General features: G+C 44.2%; 1 protein-coding gene across 1 annotated transcript in view; it reads left to right on the forward strand.

Annotated features, from left to right (window-relative positions):
* Positions 1 to 13,518, forward strand: part of mad1l1 (mitotic arrest deficient 1 like 1) — a 90,449-nt gene that overhangs the window by 44,514 nt on the left and 32,417 nt on the right. The window contains exons 13-15 of the mRNA XM_052511180.1: positions 3,411 to 3,467; positions 4,175 to 4,266; positions 7,760 to 7,850. Coding sequence (XP_052367140.1) covers positions 3,411 to 3,467; positions 4,175 to 4,266; positions 7,760 to 7,850 — 240 coding nt within the window. The remainder of the gene's footprint in view (positions 1 to 3,410; positions 3,468 to 4,174; positions 4,267 to 7,759; positions 7,851 to 13,518) is intronic.

Here is a 13,518-nt window from a genome sequence, read left to right on the forward strand (position 1 = left end):
AACTGTGCATGTATGTATGTTATGTTGACACCACCTCAAATGAGTGGGTTTGGCTCTTTCAGCCACACCCGTCGCTGACAGGGGTATAAAATTGAGCATACATCCATGCAATCTCCATAGACAAACATTTGCAGTAGAATGGCCTTACTGAAGAGCTCAGTGACTTTCAACGTGACACCGTCATAGGATGCCACTTTTCCAACAGTTTGTGAAATGTCTGCCCTGCTAGAGCTGCCCCGGTCAACTTTAAGTGCTGTTATTGTGAAGTGGAAACATCTAGAAGCAACAATGGCTCAGCCGTGAAGTGGTAGGCGACACGACCTCAGCAGAACGGGACCGCAGAGTGCTGAAGTGCAATGCTTGTAAAAATGGTCTGTCCTCTGTTGCAACACTTACTACCGAGTTCCAAACTGTCCTCTGGAAGCAACACTCACTACCGAGTTCCAAACTGTCCTCTGTTGCAACACTCACTACCGAGTTCCAAACTGTCCTCTGTTGCAACACTCACTACCGAGTTCCAAACTGTCCTCTGTTACAACACTCACTACCGAGTTCCAAACTGTCCTCTGTTACAACACTCACTACCGAGTTCCAAACTGTCCTCTGTTACAACACTCACTACCGAGTTCCAAACTGTCCTCTGGAAGCAACACTCACTACCGAGTTCCAAACTGTCCTCTGGAAGCAACACTCACTACCGAGTTCCAAACTGTCCTCTGGAAGCAACACTCACTACCGAGTTCCAAACTGTCCTCTGGAAGCAACACTCACTACCGAGTTCCAAACTGTCCTCTGGAAGCAACACTCACTACCGAGTTCCAAACTGTCCTCTGGAAGCAACACTCACTACCGAGTTCCAAACTGTCCTCTGTTAGCAACACTCACTACCGAGTTCCAAACTGTCCTCTGTTGCAACACTCACTACCGAGTTCCAAACTGTCCTCTGTTGCAACACTCACTACAGAGTTCCAAACTGTCCTCTGGAAGCAACACTCACTACCGAGTTCCAAACTGTCCTCTGGAAGCAACACTCACTACCGAGTTCCAAACTGTCCTCTGTTACAACACTCACTACCGAGTTCCAAACTGTCCTCTGTTACAACACTCACTACCGAGTTCCAAACTGTCCTCTGGAAGCAACACTCAGTACCGAGTTCCAAACTGTCCTCTGGAAGCAACACTCACTACCGAGTTCCAAACTGTCCTCTGGAAGCAACACTCACTACCGAGTTCCAAACTGTCCTCTGTTGCAACACTCACTACCGAGTTCCAAACTGTCCTCTGTTGCAACACTCACTACCGAGTTCCAAACTGTCCTCTGGAAGCAACACTCACTACCGAGTTCCAAACTGTCCTCTGGAAGCAACACTCACTACCGAGTTCCAAACTGTCCTCTGGAAGCAACACTCACTACCGAGTTCCAAACTGTCCTCTGGAAGCAACACTCACTACCGAGTTCCAAACTGTCCTCTGGAAGCAACACTCACTACCGAGTTCCAAACTGTCCTCTGGAAGCAACACTCACTACCGAGTTCCAAACTGTCCTCTGGAAGCAACACTCACTACCGAGTTCCAAACTGTCCTCTGGAAGCAACACTCACTACCGAGTTCCAAACTGTCCTCTGGAAGCAACACTCACTACCGAGTTCCAAACTGTCCTCTGGAAGCAACACTCACTACCGAGTTCCAAACTGTCCTCTGGAAGCAACACTCACTACCGAGTTCCAAACTGTCCTCTGGAAGCAACACTCACTACCGAGTTCCAAACTGTCCTCTGGAAGCAACACTCACTACCGAGTTCCAAACTGTCCTCTGTTGCAACACTCACTACCGAGTTCCAAACTGTCCTCTGAAGCAACACTCACTACCGAGTTCCAAACTGTCCTCTGGAAGCAACACTCACTACCGAGTTCCAAACTGTCCTCTGGAAGCAACACTCACTACCGAGTTCCAAACTGTCCTCTGGAAGCAACACTCACTACCGAGTTCCAAACTGTCCTCTGGAAGCAACACTCACTACAGAGTTCCAAACTGTCCTCTGGAAGCAACACTCACTACAGAGTTCCAAACTGTCCTCTGGAAGCAACACTCACTACAGAGTTCCAAACTGTCCTCTGGAAGCAACACTCACTACCGAGTTCCAAACTGTCCTCTGGAAGCAACACTCACTACCGAGTTCCAAACTGTCCTCTGGAAGCAACACTCACTACCGAGTTCCAAACTGTCCTCTGGAAGCAACACTCACTACCGAGTTCCAAACTGTCCTCTGGAAGCAACACTCACTACCGAGTTCCAAACTGTCCTCTGGAAGCAACACTCACTACCGAGTTCCAAACTGTCCTCTGGAAGCAACACTCACTACCGAGTTCCAAACTGTCCTCTGGAAGCAACACTCACTACCGAGTTCCAAACTGCCCTCTGGAAGCAACACTCACTACCGAGTTCCAAACTGCCCTCCGGAAGCAACATCATCACAATGACAGATATTACACGTTTCTAATTTTGACAGACAGTGGTTTAATTTCAAGCTACAGTGTACTGTTAGCAAGCTAGCTAACATTAGCTGTCTGGTTTCCTAGCTGATGTTATTATTGGTATCCCAGAGCCGTGTTCATGCAGGGTGGTAACCACGTGATCTGAGCTTCAATGGGTTTCCATGGCCGAGCAGCCGCACACAAGCCTAACATCACCATGCTCAATGACACTCGTGGCTGGACTGGTGTAAAGCTCGCCGCCACTGGACTCTGGAAACGCCTTCTCTGGAGGGATGAATCACGCTTCACCATCTGGCAGTCCGAAGGGCGAATCTGGGTTTGGCGGATGCCAGGAGAACACTACCTGCCCCAATGCAAAGTGCCAACTGTAATGTTTGGTGGAGGATGAATAACGGTCTGTGGCTGTTAATCACAGTTCGGGCCCGTTAGTTCAAGTGTAGGGGAATATTAGCACGACAACATACAATGACATTCTAGACAATTCTGTTTCTTCCAACATTGTGGCAACAGTTTGGGGAAGGCCCTTTCCTGTTTCAGCATGACAATACCCCCGCGCACAAAGCGAGATCCATACAGAAATGGTTTGTCGAGATCGATGTGGAAGAACTTGACTATCCTGCACAGATCCCTGACTGCGAGTCAGGCCTGGTCTCCCAACATCAGTGCCTGATCTCACTAATGCTCTTGTGGCTGCATGGAAGCAAGAGTGGAGGCTGTTATAGAATATTTGGCTCTCTACCAGTCTTCCTCTCTCTGCCTGCCACACACACACACACACACACACACACACACACACACACACACACACACACACACACACACACACACACACACACACACACACACACACACACACACACACACACACACACACACACCTCTTGTCTAAGTGGTGTTTTTCTCCCTCTTCTGCAGGTTCTGTTGACTAAAGCCCAAGAGGAGGCTGGGGCCCTCAAACTACAAGTACAGACCGTGAGTGTACACACACACACACACACACACACACACACACACACACACACACACACACACACCCTGTGAAATAAAGCGTGCTTTTTCCTAGACGGCGGTCGTTTATAACACACACTTGGCTGTTCCTGTTGCCAGGGCAACGTCACAATTGCCGTGGTGATGGGAAGTGACACGTGTGAAATCATCTCGTCTCGCCACACACACCCTCTCGTCTCTCCACCTTGTGATTACCTCTCTGTCTGAGGAGAGACAGAAGAGGGATAGGAATGAATGAATGTATCATTGTGTGTGTCTGAGTGGTGTTGAATCACGAGCCGCGTCCCTCTCCTCCTCTCTTCCCTTGTTACCCAGACATCTCCTTCATTGATTAGTCTCCATCAGAGGAGAGACAGATGGAGGGGGATGCACCGCTGTGCTGTCTGTTTAGGGAATAGTGGTATAGAGAATTTAGAGAGGAGGTGGAAGAAGGGAGAGGGGGCCGGAGGGAGGTGGAAGAAGGGAGAGGGGGCCGGAGGGAGGGAGATTATGGGGGAGAGGGGGCCGGAGGGATGGGGGAAGATGGGGGAGAGGGGGCCGGAGGGATGGGGGAAGATGGGGGAGAGGGGGCCGGAGGGAGGGGGGAAGATGGGGGAGGGGGATGGCATCGGAGTGATTGGGTCTGTTTTTATGTTAGTCTGGGTTACTAAATGTGTGTCTCTGTGTTCTAGATGGAGTTGGAGCTGGAGGTTATGAAGAAGCAGCAAGACTCCGTCGCTGAGGGCATCCCCTTAGCAACGAACGAGGAAGTCAACACACTCCGGTAACTCACACACTTAACACCAGCAGAGAGGTGAAGTACCATACTATATGGAGTGGAGGGTGAGAGAGGAGAGAGAATGGAGTGACCCCGGGGGCCAGGCGGCTGGCTAGGGAGCCCGGGGGGCCAGGCGGCTGGCGAGGGAGCCCGGGGGGCCAGGCGGCTGGCGAGGGAGCGCGGGGGGCCAGGCGGCTGGCGAGGGAGCGCGGGGGGCCAGGCGGCTGGCTAGGGAGCGCGGGGGGCCAGGCGGCTGGCTAGGGGGCCAGGTGGGTTGCTAGGGAGCGCGTGGGGCTAGGCGTCTGGCGCGGCGGGCTGGTTAGGGAGCGCGGGGGGCCAGGCGGCTGGGAGAAGAGGGGGTGAAGAGGAGAGGCTGGGAGAAGAGGGTAGTTAGAGAAGTGGGGGGTGAGGAAGAGGGTAGTTAGAGAAGTGGGGGGTGAAGAGGGAGGAGGAGAGGCTGGTAGAAGAGAAGTGGGGGGTGAAGAAGAGGAGGAGAGGCTGGGAGAAGAGGTTAGTTAGAGAAGTGGGGGGTGAAGAAGAGTAGGAGTGGCTGCGAGAAGAGGGTATATAGAGAAGTGGGGGTGAAGAAGAGGAGGAGAGGGATGTGAGGTCCACTGGGAGCGATAGAGGAAGAGATGGAGGTCAGATGTTATGCTGCATCTAATGTCAATCTGTGACATCATAACGACGACCAGAGGTTAGCTAGAGACGCTGACGTCATGCTGCATCTAATGTCAATCTGTGACATCATAACGATGACCAGAGGTTTTCCTACTAATGATGTGTCTCCTTCAGAATGGGGTTGTATTGCTTCGCCACTATAATTTACCTTCAGAATGGGGTTGTATTGCTTCGCCACTATAATTTACCTTCAGAATGGGGTTGTATTGCTTCGCCACTATAATTTACCTTCAGAATGGGGTTGTATTGCTTCGCCACTATAATTTACCTTCAGAATGGGGTTGTATTGCTTCGCCACTATAATTTACCTTCAGAATGGGGTTGTATTGCTTCGCCACTATAATTTACCTTCAGAATGGGGTTGTATTGCTTCGCCACTATAATTTACCTTCAGAATGGGGTTGTATTGCTTCGCCACTATAATTTACCTTCAGAATGGGGTTGTATTGCTTCGCCACTATAATTTACCTTCAGAATGGGGTTGTATTGCTTCGCCACTATAATTTACCTTCAGAATGGGGTTGTATTGCTTCGCCACTATAATTTACCTTCAGAATGGGGTTGTATTGCTTCGCCACTATAATTTACCTTCAGAATGGGGTTGTATTGCTTCGCCACTATAATTTACCTTCAGAATGGGGTTGTATTGCTTCGCCACTATAATTTACCTTCAGAATGGGGTTGTATTGCTTCGCCACTATAATTTACCTTCAGAATGGGGTTGTATTGCTTCGCCACTATAATTTACCTTCAGAATGGGGTTGTATTGCTTCGCCACTATAATTTACCTTCAGAATGGGGTTGTATTGCTTCGCCACTATAATTTACCTTCAGAATGGGGTTGTATTGCTTCGCCACTATAATTTACCTTCAGAATGGGGTTGTATTGCTTCGCCACTATAATTTACCTTCAGAATGGGGTTGTATTGCTTCGCCACTATAATTTACCTTCAGAATGGGGTTGTATTGCTTCGCCACTATAATTTACCTTCAGAATGGGGTTGTATTGCTTCGCCACTATAATTTACCTTCAGAATGGGGTTGTATTGCTTCGCCACTATAATTTACCTTCAGAATGGGGTTGTATTGCTTCGCCACTATAATTTACCTTCAGAATGGGGTTGTATTGCTTCGCCACTATAATTTACCTTTAGGATAGGGTAATAATGAATACCTAGGATATGGTAATAATGAATACCTAGGATAGGGTAATAATGAATACCTAGGATAGGGTAATAATGAATACCTAGGATAGGGTAATAATGAATACCTAGGATAGGGTAATAATGAATACCTAGGATAGGGTAATAATGAATACCTAGGATAGGGTAATAATGAATACCTAGGATAGGGTAATAATGAATACCTAGGATAGGGTAATAATGAATACCTAGGATAGGGTAATAATGAATACCTAGGATAGGGTAATAATGAATACCTAGGATAGGGTAATAATGAATACCTAGGATAGGGTAATAATGAATACCTAGGATAGGGTAATAATGAATACCTAGGATAGGGTAATAATGAATACCTAGGATAGGGTAATAATGAATACCTAGGATAGGGTAATAATGAATACCTAGGATAGGGTAATAATGAATACCTAGGATAGGGTAATAATGAATACCTAGGATAGGGTAATAATGAATACCTAGGATAGGGTAATAATGAATACCTAGGATAGGGTAATAATGAATACCTAGGATAGGGTAATAATGAATACCTAGGATAGGGTAATAATGAATACCTAGGATAGGGTAATAATGAATACCTAGGATAGGGTAATAATGAATACCTAGGATAGGGTAATAATGAATACCTAGGATAGGGTAATAATGAATACCTAGGATAGGGTAATAATGAATACCTAGGATAGGGTAATAATGAATACCTAGGATAGGGTAATAATGAATACCTAGGATAGGGTAATAATGAATACCTAGGATAGGGTAATAATGAATACCTAGGATAGGGTAATAATGAATACCTAGGATAGGGTAATAATGAATACCTAGGATAGGGTAATAATGAATACCTAGGATAGGGTAATAATGAATACCTAGGATAGGGTAATAATGAATACCTAGGATAGGGTAATAATGAATACCTAGGATAGGGTAATAATGAATACCTAGGATAGGGTAATAATGAATACCTAGGATAGGGTAATAATGAATACCTAGGATAGGGTAATAATGAATACCTAGGATAGGGTAATAATGAATAATGCTCAGTCGGCGTCAGTCCAAAACAAACGTTCAAAACAATATTGTCAGTTAACATGTAACCCATGAATAGAACACCAAACGTTAGAACATAGAACTATGGAACACACAACTGTAGAATATAGAACTATGGAACACACAACTGTAGAATATAGAACTATGGAATGAAGCACATTAGAATGTATGAAGGGATCTTGGTGCTTTATCTCGTTATCTTGTAGGGTTATTAAATTACTTTTAGATGGTGTTCATGTCGTCATGACGACGATATGTTTACATCACAATGGCCTGACACACACCTGCTTTCCACTTACCTACCCTACCCCATGTAGACTACACACACACACACTTTACCATCAATTACACACGTTGTGATTAGTGTCTCTGTTTCAGTCTGGATATCAAAACAAACATTCAGTTCATTAATGGAGACACACCGCTTCATTACACTCAGAATCATGATCGCTATTGAGCTCATTCATCTAAGGAGTGTGTGTGTGTGTGTGTGTGTGTGTGTGTGTGTGTGTGTGTGTGTGTGTGTGTGTGTGTGTGTGTGTGTGTGTGTGTGTGTGTGTGGTGTGTGTCGGCAGGCTGAAGATTGAGGAGTTGGAGGGAGAGCGACAACGTCTGGAAGAACAGAACGATGTTCTAGAGCTGAGGCTGGAGAGACACAACTTACAGGTACACAGTCGTGTGAGGACCTACAGGGCTTCTCTCTGGCCTGGGAGGTTTTGGTAACTCACCTGTCAATCATCCACGTCAGGGCTTCTCTCTGACCTGGGAGGTTTTGGTACCGGTACAGAGTCAATGTGGAGGCTATATACAGGGGGTACCGGTACAGAGTCAATGTGGAGGCGATATACAGGGGGTACCGGTACAGAGTCAATGTGGAGGCTATATACAGGGGGTACCGGTACAGAGTCAATGTGGAGGCTATATACAGGGGGTACCGGTACAGAGTCAATGTGGAGGCTATATACAGGGGGTACCGGTACAGAGTCAATGTGGAGGCTATATACAGGGGGTACCGGTACAGAGTCAATGTGGAGGCTATATACAGGGGGTACCGGTACAGAGTCAATGTGGAGGCTATATACAGGGGTACCGGTACAGAGTCAATGTGGAGGCTATATACAGGGGTACAGGTACAGAGTTAATGTGGAGGCTATATACAGGGGTACCGGTACAGAGTCAATGTGGAGGCTATATACAGGGGGTACAGGTACAGAGTCAATGTGGAGGCTATATACAGGGGGTACCGGTACAGAGTCAATGTGGAGGCTATATACAGGGGGTACCGGTACAGAGTCAATGTGGAGGCTATATACAGGGGTACCGGTACAGAGTCAATGTGGAGGCTATATACAGGGGTACCGGTACAGAGTCAATGTGGAGGCTATATACAGGTACAGAGTCAATGTGGAGGCTATATACCGGTACAGAGTCAATGTGGAGGCTATATACAGGGGGTACCGGTACAGAGTCAATGTGGAGGCTATATACAGGGGTACAGGTACAGAGTTAATGTGGAGGCTATATACAGGAGGTACCGGTACAGAGTCAATGTGGAAGCTATATACAGGGGGTACAGGTACAGAGTCAATGTGGAGGCTATATACAGGGGATACCTGGAGAGACACCATCTAATCCTTCACCACACACAGCTAGAGAGAGACACACCATCTAATCCTTCACCACACACACCTAGAGAGACACACACCATCTAATCCTTCACCACACACACCTAGAGAGACACACCATCTAATCCTTCACCACACACACCTAGAGACCCACACCATCTAATCCTTCACCACACACAGCTAGAGAGAGAGACACCATCTAATCCTTCACCACACACACCTAGAGAGAGACACACCATCTAATCCTTCACCACACACAGCTAGAGAGAGAGACACCATCTAATCCTTCACCACACACACCTAGAGAGAGACACACCATCTAATCCTTCACCACACACAGCTAGAGAGAGACACACCATCTAATCCTTCACCACCCACACCTAGAGAGACACACACCATCTAATCCTTCACCACACACACCTAGAGAGACACACCATCTAATCCTTCACTACACACAGCTAGAGACACACACCATCTAATCCTTCACTACACACACCTAGAGACACACACCATCTAATCCTGCCTCTCACATCTCACCAAGTTTTTTTTAAACTACCTGTCTATGTGGACCTGATGCCCTTCACTTTTAAATTGGCTGGAGGGGTTGGCTCTGCTGTGTGTGTGTGTGTGTGTGTGTGTGTGTGCGCGTGTGCGGTCTCTCCCCACCTCGCAGGAGAGATGTGCTTTTGGTCCACAGACAGACAGGGGGGATTTTAGAGTCTATTACGGTAGTGTGTTTAGGGACCGTCAGAATGGGAACCCAATGATGAAGCAGGTATCAGTAACTAAATGATTTCACTGGCCGTCTCTCGATCGCGACCTTGAATGTCTGAAGAATTCCCCGGTGTTACTCGCAGCGGACAAACATTCTGGTCTCACGGCAATCGCCCGTTAATGAACACGCTTAGCGTCTCCTGGCTTCCACACAAAGCCACTGATCCTTTTGGAACATCTACCTTCACAGTAAATCCATGTGATATAGCCTACACCTTCACAGTAAATCCATGTGATATAGCTTACACCTTCACAATAAATCCATGTGATATAGCCTACACCTTCACAGTAAATCCATGTAATGTAGCCTAAACTTTCACAGTAAATCCATGTAATATAGCCTACACCTTCACAGTAAATCCATGTAATGTAGCCTAAACCTTCACAGTAAATCCATGATATAGCCTACACCTTCACAGTAAATCCATGTGATATATTCTACAACTTCACAGTAAATCCATGTAATATAGCATACACCTTCACAGTAAATCCATGTAATATAGCCTACACCTTCACAATAAATCCATGTGATATAGCCTACACCTTCACAGTAAATCCATGTGATATAGCCTACACCTTCACAGTAAATCCATGTAATATAGCTTACACCTTCACAGTAAATCCATGTAATATAGCCCACACCTTCACAGTAAATCCATGTAATATAGCCTACACCTTCACAGTAAATCCATGTGATATAGCCTACACCTTCACAGTAAATCCATGTAATATAACCTACACCTTCACAATACATCCATGTGATATAGCCTACACCTTCACAGTAAATCCATGTAATGTAGCCTAAACCTTCACAGTAAATCCATGATATAGCCTACACCTTCACAGTAAATCCATGTGATATATTCTACAACTTCACAGTAAATCCATGTAATATAGCCTACACCTTCACAGTAAATCCATGTAATATAGCCTACACCTTCACAATAAATCCATGTGATATAGCCTACACCTTCACAGTAAATCCATGTGATATAGCCTACACCTTCACAGTAAATCCATGTAATATAGCCTACACCTTCACAGTAAATCCATGTAATATAGCCCACACCTTCACAGTAAATCCATGTAATATAGCCTACACCTTCACAGTAAATCCATGTGATATATTCTACACCTTCACAGTAAATCCATGTAATATAGCCTACACCTTCACAATAAATCCATGTAATATAACCTACACCTTCACAGTAAATCCATGTAATATAGCTTACACCTTCACAGTATATCCATGTAATATAGCCTACACCTTCACAGTAAATCCATGTAATATAGCCTACACCTTCACAGTAAATCCATGTGATATAGCGTACACCTTCACAGTAAATCCATGTGATATAGCCTACACCTTCACAGTAAATCCATGTAATATAGCTTACACCTTCACAGTAAATCCATGTAATATAGCCCACACCTTCACAGTAAATCCATGTAATATAGCCTACACCTTCACAGTAAATCCATGTGATATAGCCTACACCTTCACAGTAAATCCATGTAATATAACCTACACCTTCACAATACATCCATGTGATATAGCCTACACCTTCACAGTAAAGATGTAATGTAGCCTAAACCTTCACAGTAAATCCATGATATAGCCTACACCTTCACAGTAAATCCATGTGATATATTCTACAACTTCACAGTAAATCCATGTAATATAGCCTACACCTTCACAGTAAATCCATGTAATATAGCCTACACCTTCACAATAAATCCATGTGATATAGCCTACACCTTCACAGTAAATCCATGTGATATAGCCTACACCTTCACAGTAAATCCATGTAATATAGCTTACACCTTCACAGTAAATCCATGTAATATAGCCCACACCTTCACAGTAAATCCATGTAATATAGCCTACACCTTCACAGTAAATCCATGTGATATATTCTACACCTTCACAGTAAATCCATGTAATATAGCCTACACCTTCACAATAAATCCATGTAATATAACCTACACCTTCACAGTAAATCCATGTAATATAGCTTACACCTTCACAGTATATCCATGTAATATAGCCTACACCTTCACAGTAAATCCATGTAATATAGCCCACACCTTCACAATAAATCCATGTGATATAGCCACACCTTCACAGTAAATCCATGTAATGTAGCCTAAACCTTCACAGTAAATCCATGTAATATAGCCTACACCTTCACAGTAAATCCATGTGATATATTCTACAACTTCACAGTAAATCCATGTAATATAGCATACACCTTCACAGTAAATCCATGTAATATAGCCTACACCTTCACAATAAATCCATGTGATATAGCCTACACCTTCACAGTAAATCCATGTGATATAGCCTACACCTTCACAGTAAATCCATGTAATATAGCTTACACCTTCACAGTAAATCCATGTAATATAGCCCACACCTTCACAGTAAATCCATGTAATATAGCCTACACCTTCACAGTAAATCCATGTGATATAGCCTACACCTTCACAGTAAATCCATGTAATATAACCTACACCTTCACAATACATCCATGTGATATAGCCTACACCTTCACAGTAAATCCATGTAATGTAGCCTAAACCTTCACAGTAAATCCATGATATAGCCTACACCTTCACAGTAAATCCATGTGATATATTCTACAACTTCACAGTAAATCCATGTAATATAGCCTACACCTTCACAGTAAATCCATGTAATATAGCCTACACCTTCACAATAAATCCATGTGATATAGCCTACACCTTCACAGTAAATCCATGTGATATAGCCTACACCTTCACAGTAAATCCATGTAATATAGCCTACACCTTCACAGTAAATCCATGTAATATAGCCCACACCTTCACAGTAAATCCATGTAATATAGCCTACACCTTCACAGTAAATCCATGTGATATATTCTACACCTTCACAGTAAATCCATGTAATATAGCCTACACCTTCACAATAAATCCATGTAATATAACCTACACCTTCACAGTAAATCCATGTAATATAGCTTACACCTTCACAGTATATCCATGTAATATAGCCTACACCTTCACAGTAAATCCATGTAATATAGCCTACACCTTCACAGTAAATCCATGTGATATAGCGTACACCTTCACAGTAAATCCATGTGATATAGCCTACACCTTCACAGTAAATCCATGTAATATAGCTTACACCTTCACAGTAAATCCATGTAATATAGCCCACACCTTCACAGTAAATCCATGTAATATAGCCTACACCTTCACAGTAAATCCATGTGATATAGCCTACACCTTCACAGTAAATCCATGTAATATAACCTACACCTTCACAATACATCCATGTGATATAGCCTACACCTTCACAGTAAATCCATGTAATGTAGCCTAAACCTTCACAGTAAATCCATGATATAGCCTACACCTTCACAGTAAATCCATGTGATATATTCTACAACTTCACAGTAAATCCATGTAATATAGCCTACACCTTCACAGTAAATCCATGTAATATAGCCTACACCTTCACAATAAATCCATGTGATATAGCCTACACCTTCATAGTAAATCCATGTGATATAGCCTACACCTTCACAGTAAATCCATGTAATATAGCTTACACCTTCACAGTAAATCCATGTAATATAGCCCACACCTTCACAGTAAATCCATGTAATATAGCCTACACCTTCACAGTAAATCCATGTGATATATTCTACACCTTCACAGTAAATCCATGTAATATAGCCTACACCTTCACAATAAATCCATGTAATATAACCTACACCTTCACAGTAAATCCATGTAATATAGCTTACACCTTCACAGTATATCCATGTAATATAGCCTACACCTTCACAGTAAATCCATGTAATATAGCCCACACCTTCACAATAAATCCATGTGATATAGCCACACCTTCACAGTAAATCCATGTAATGTAGCCTAAACCTTCA

This window comes from Oncorhynchus keta, unplaced genomic scaffold, assembly GCF_023373465.1.
Source record: "Oncorhynchus keta strain PuntledgeMale-10-30-2019 unplaced genomic scaffold, Oket_V2 Un_contig_6399_pilon_pilon, whole genome shotgun sequence".
In the NCBI taxonomy this organism is placed as follows: domain Eukaryota; kingdom Metazoa; phylum Chordata; class Actinopteri; order Salmoniformes; family Salmonidae; genus Oncorhynchus; species Oncorhynchus keta.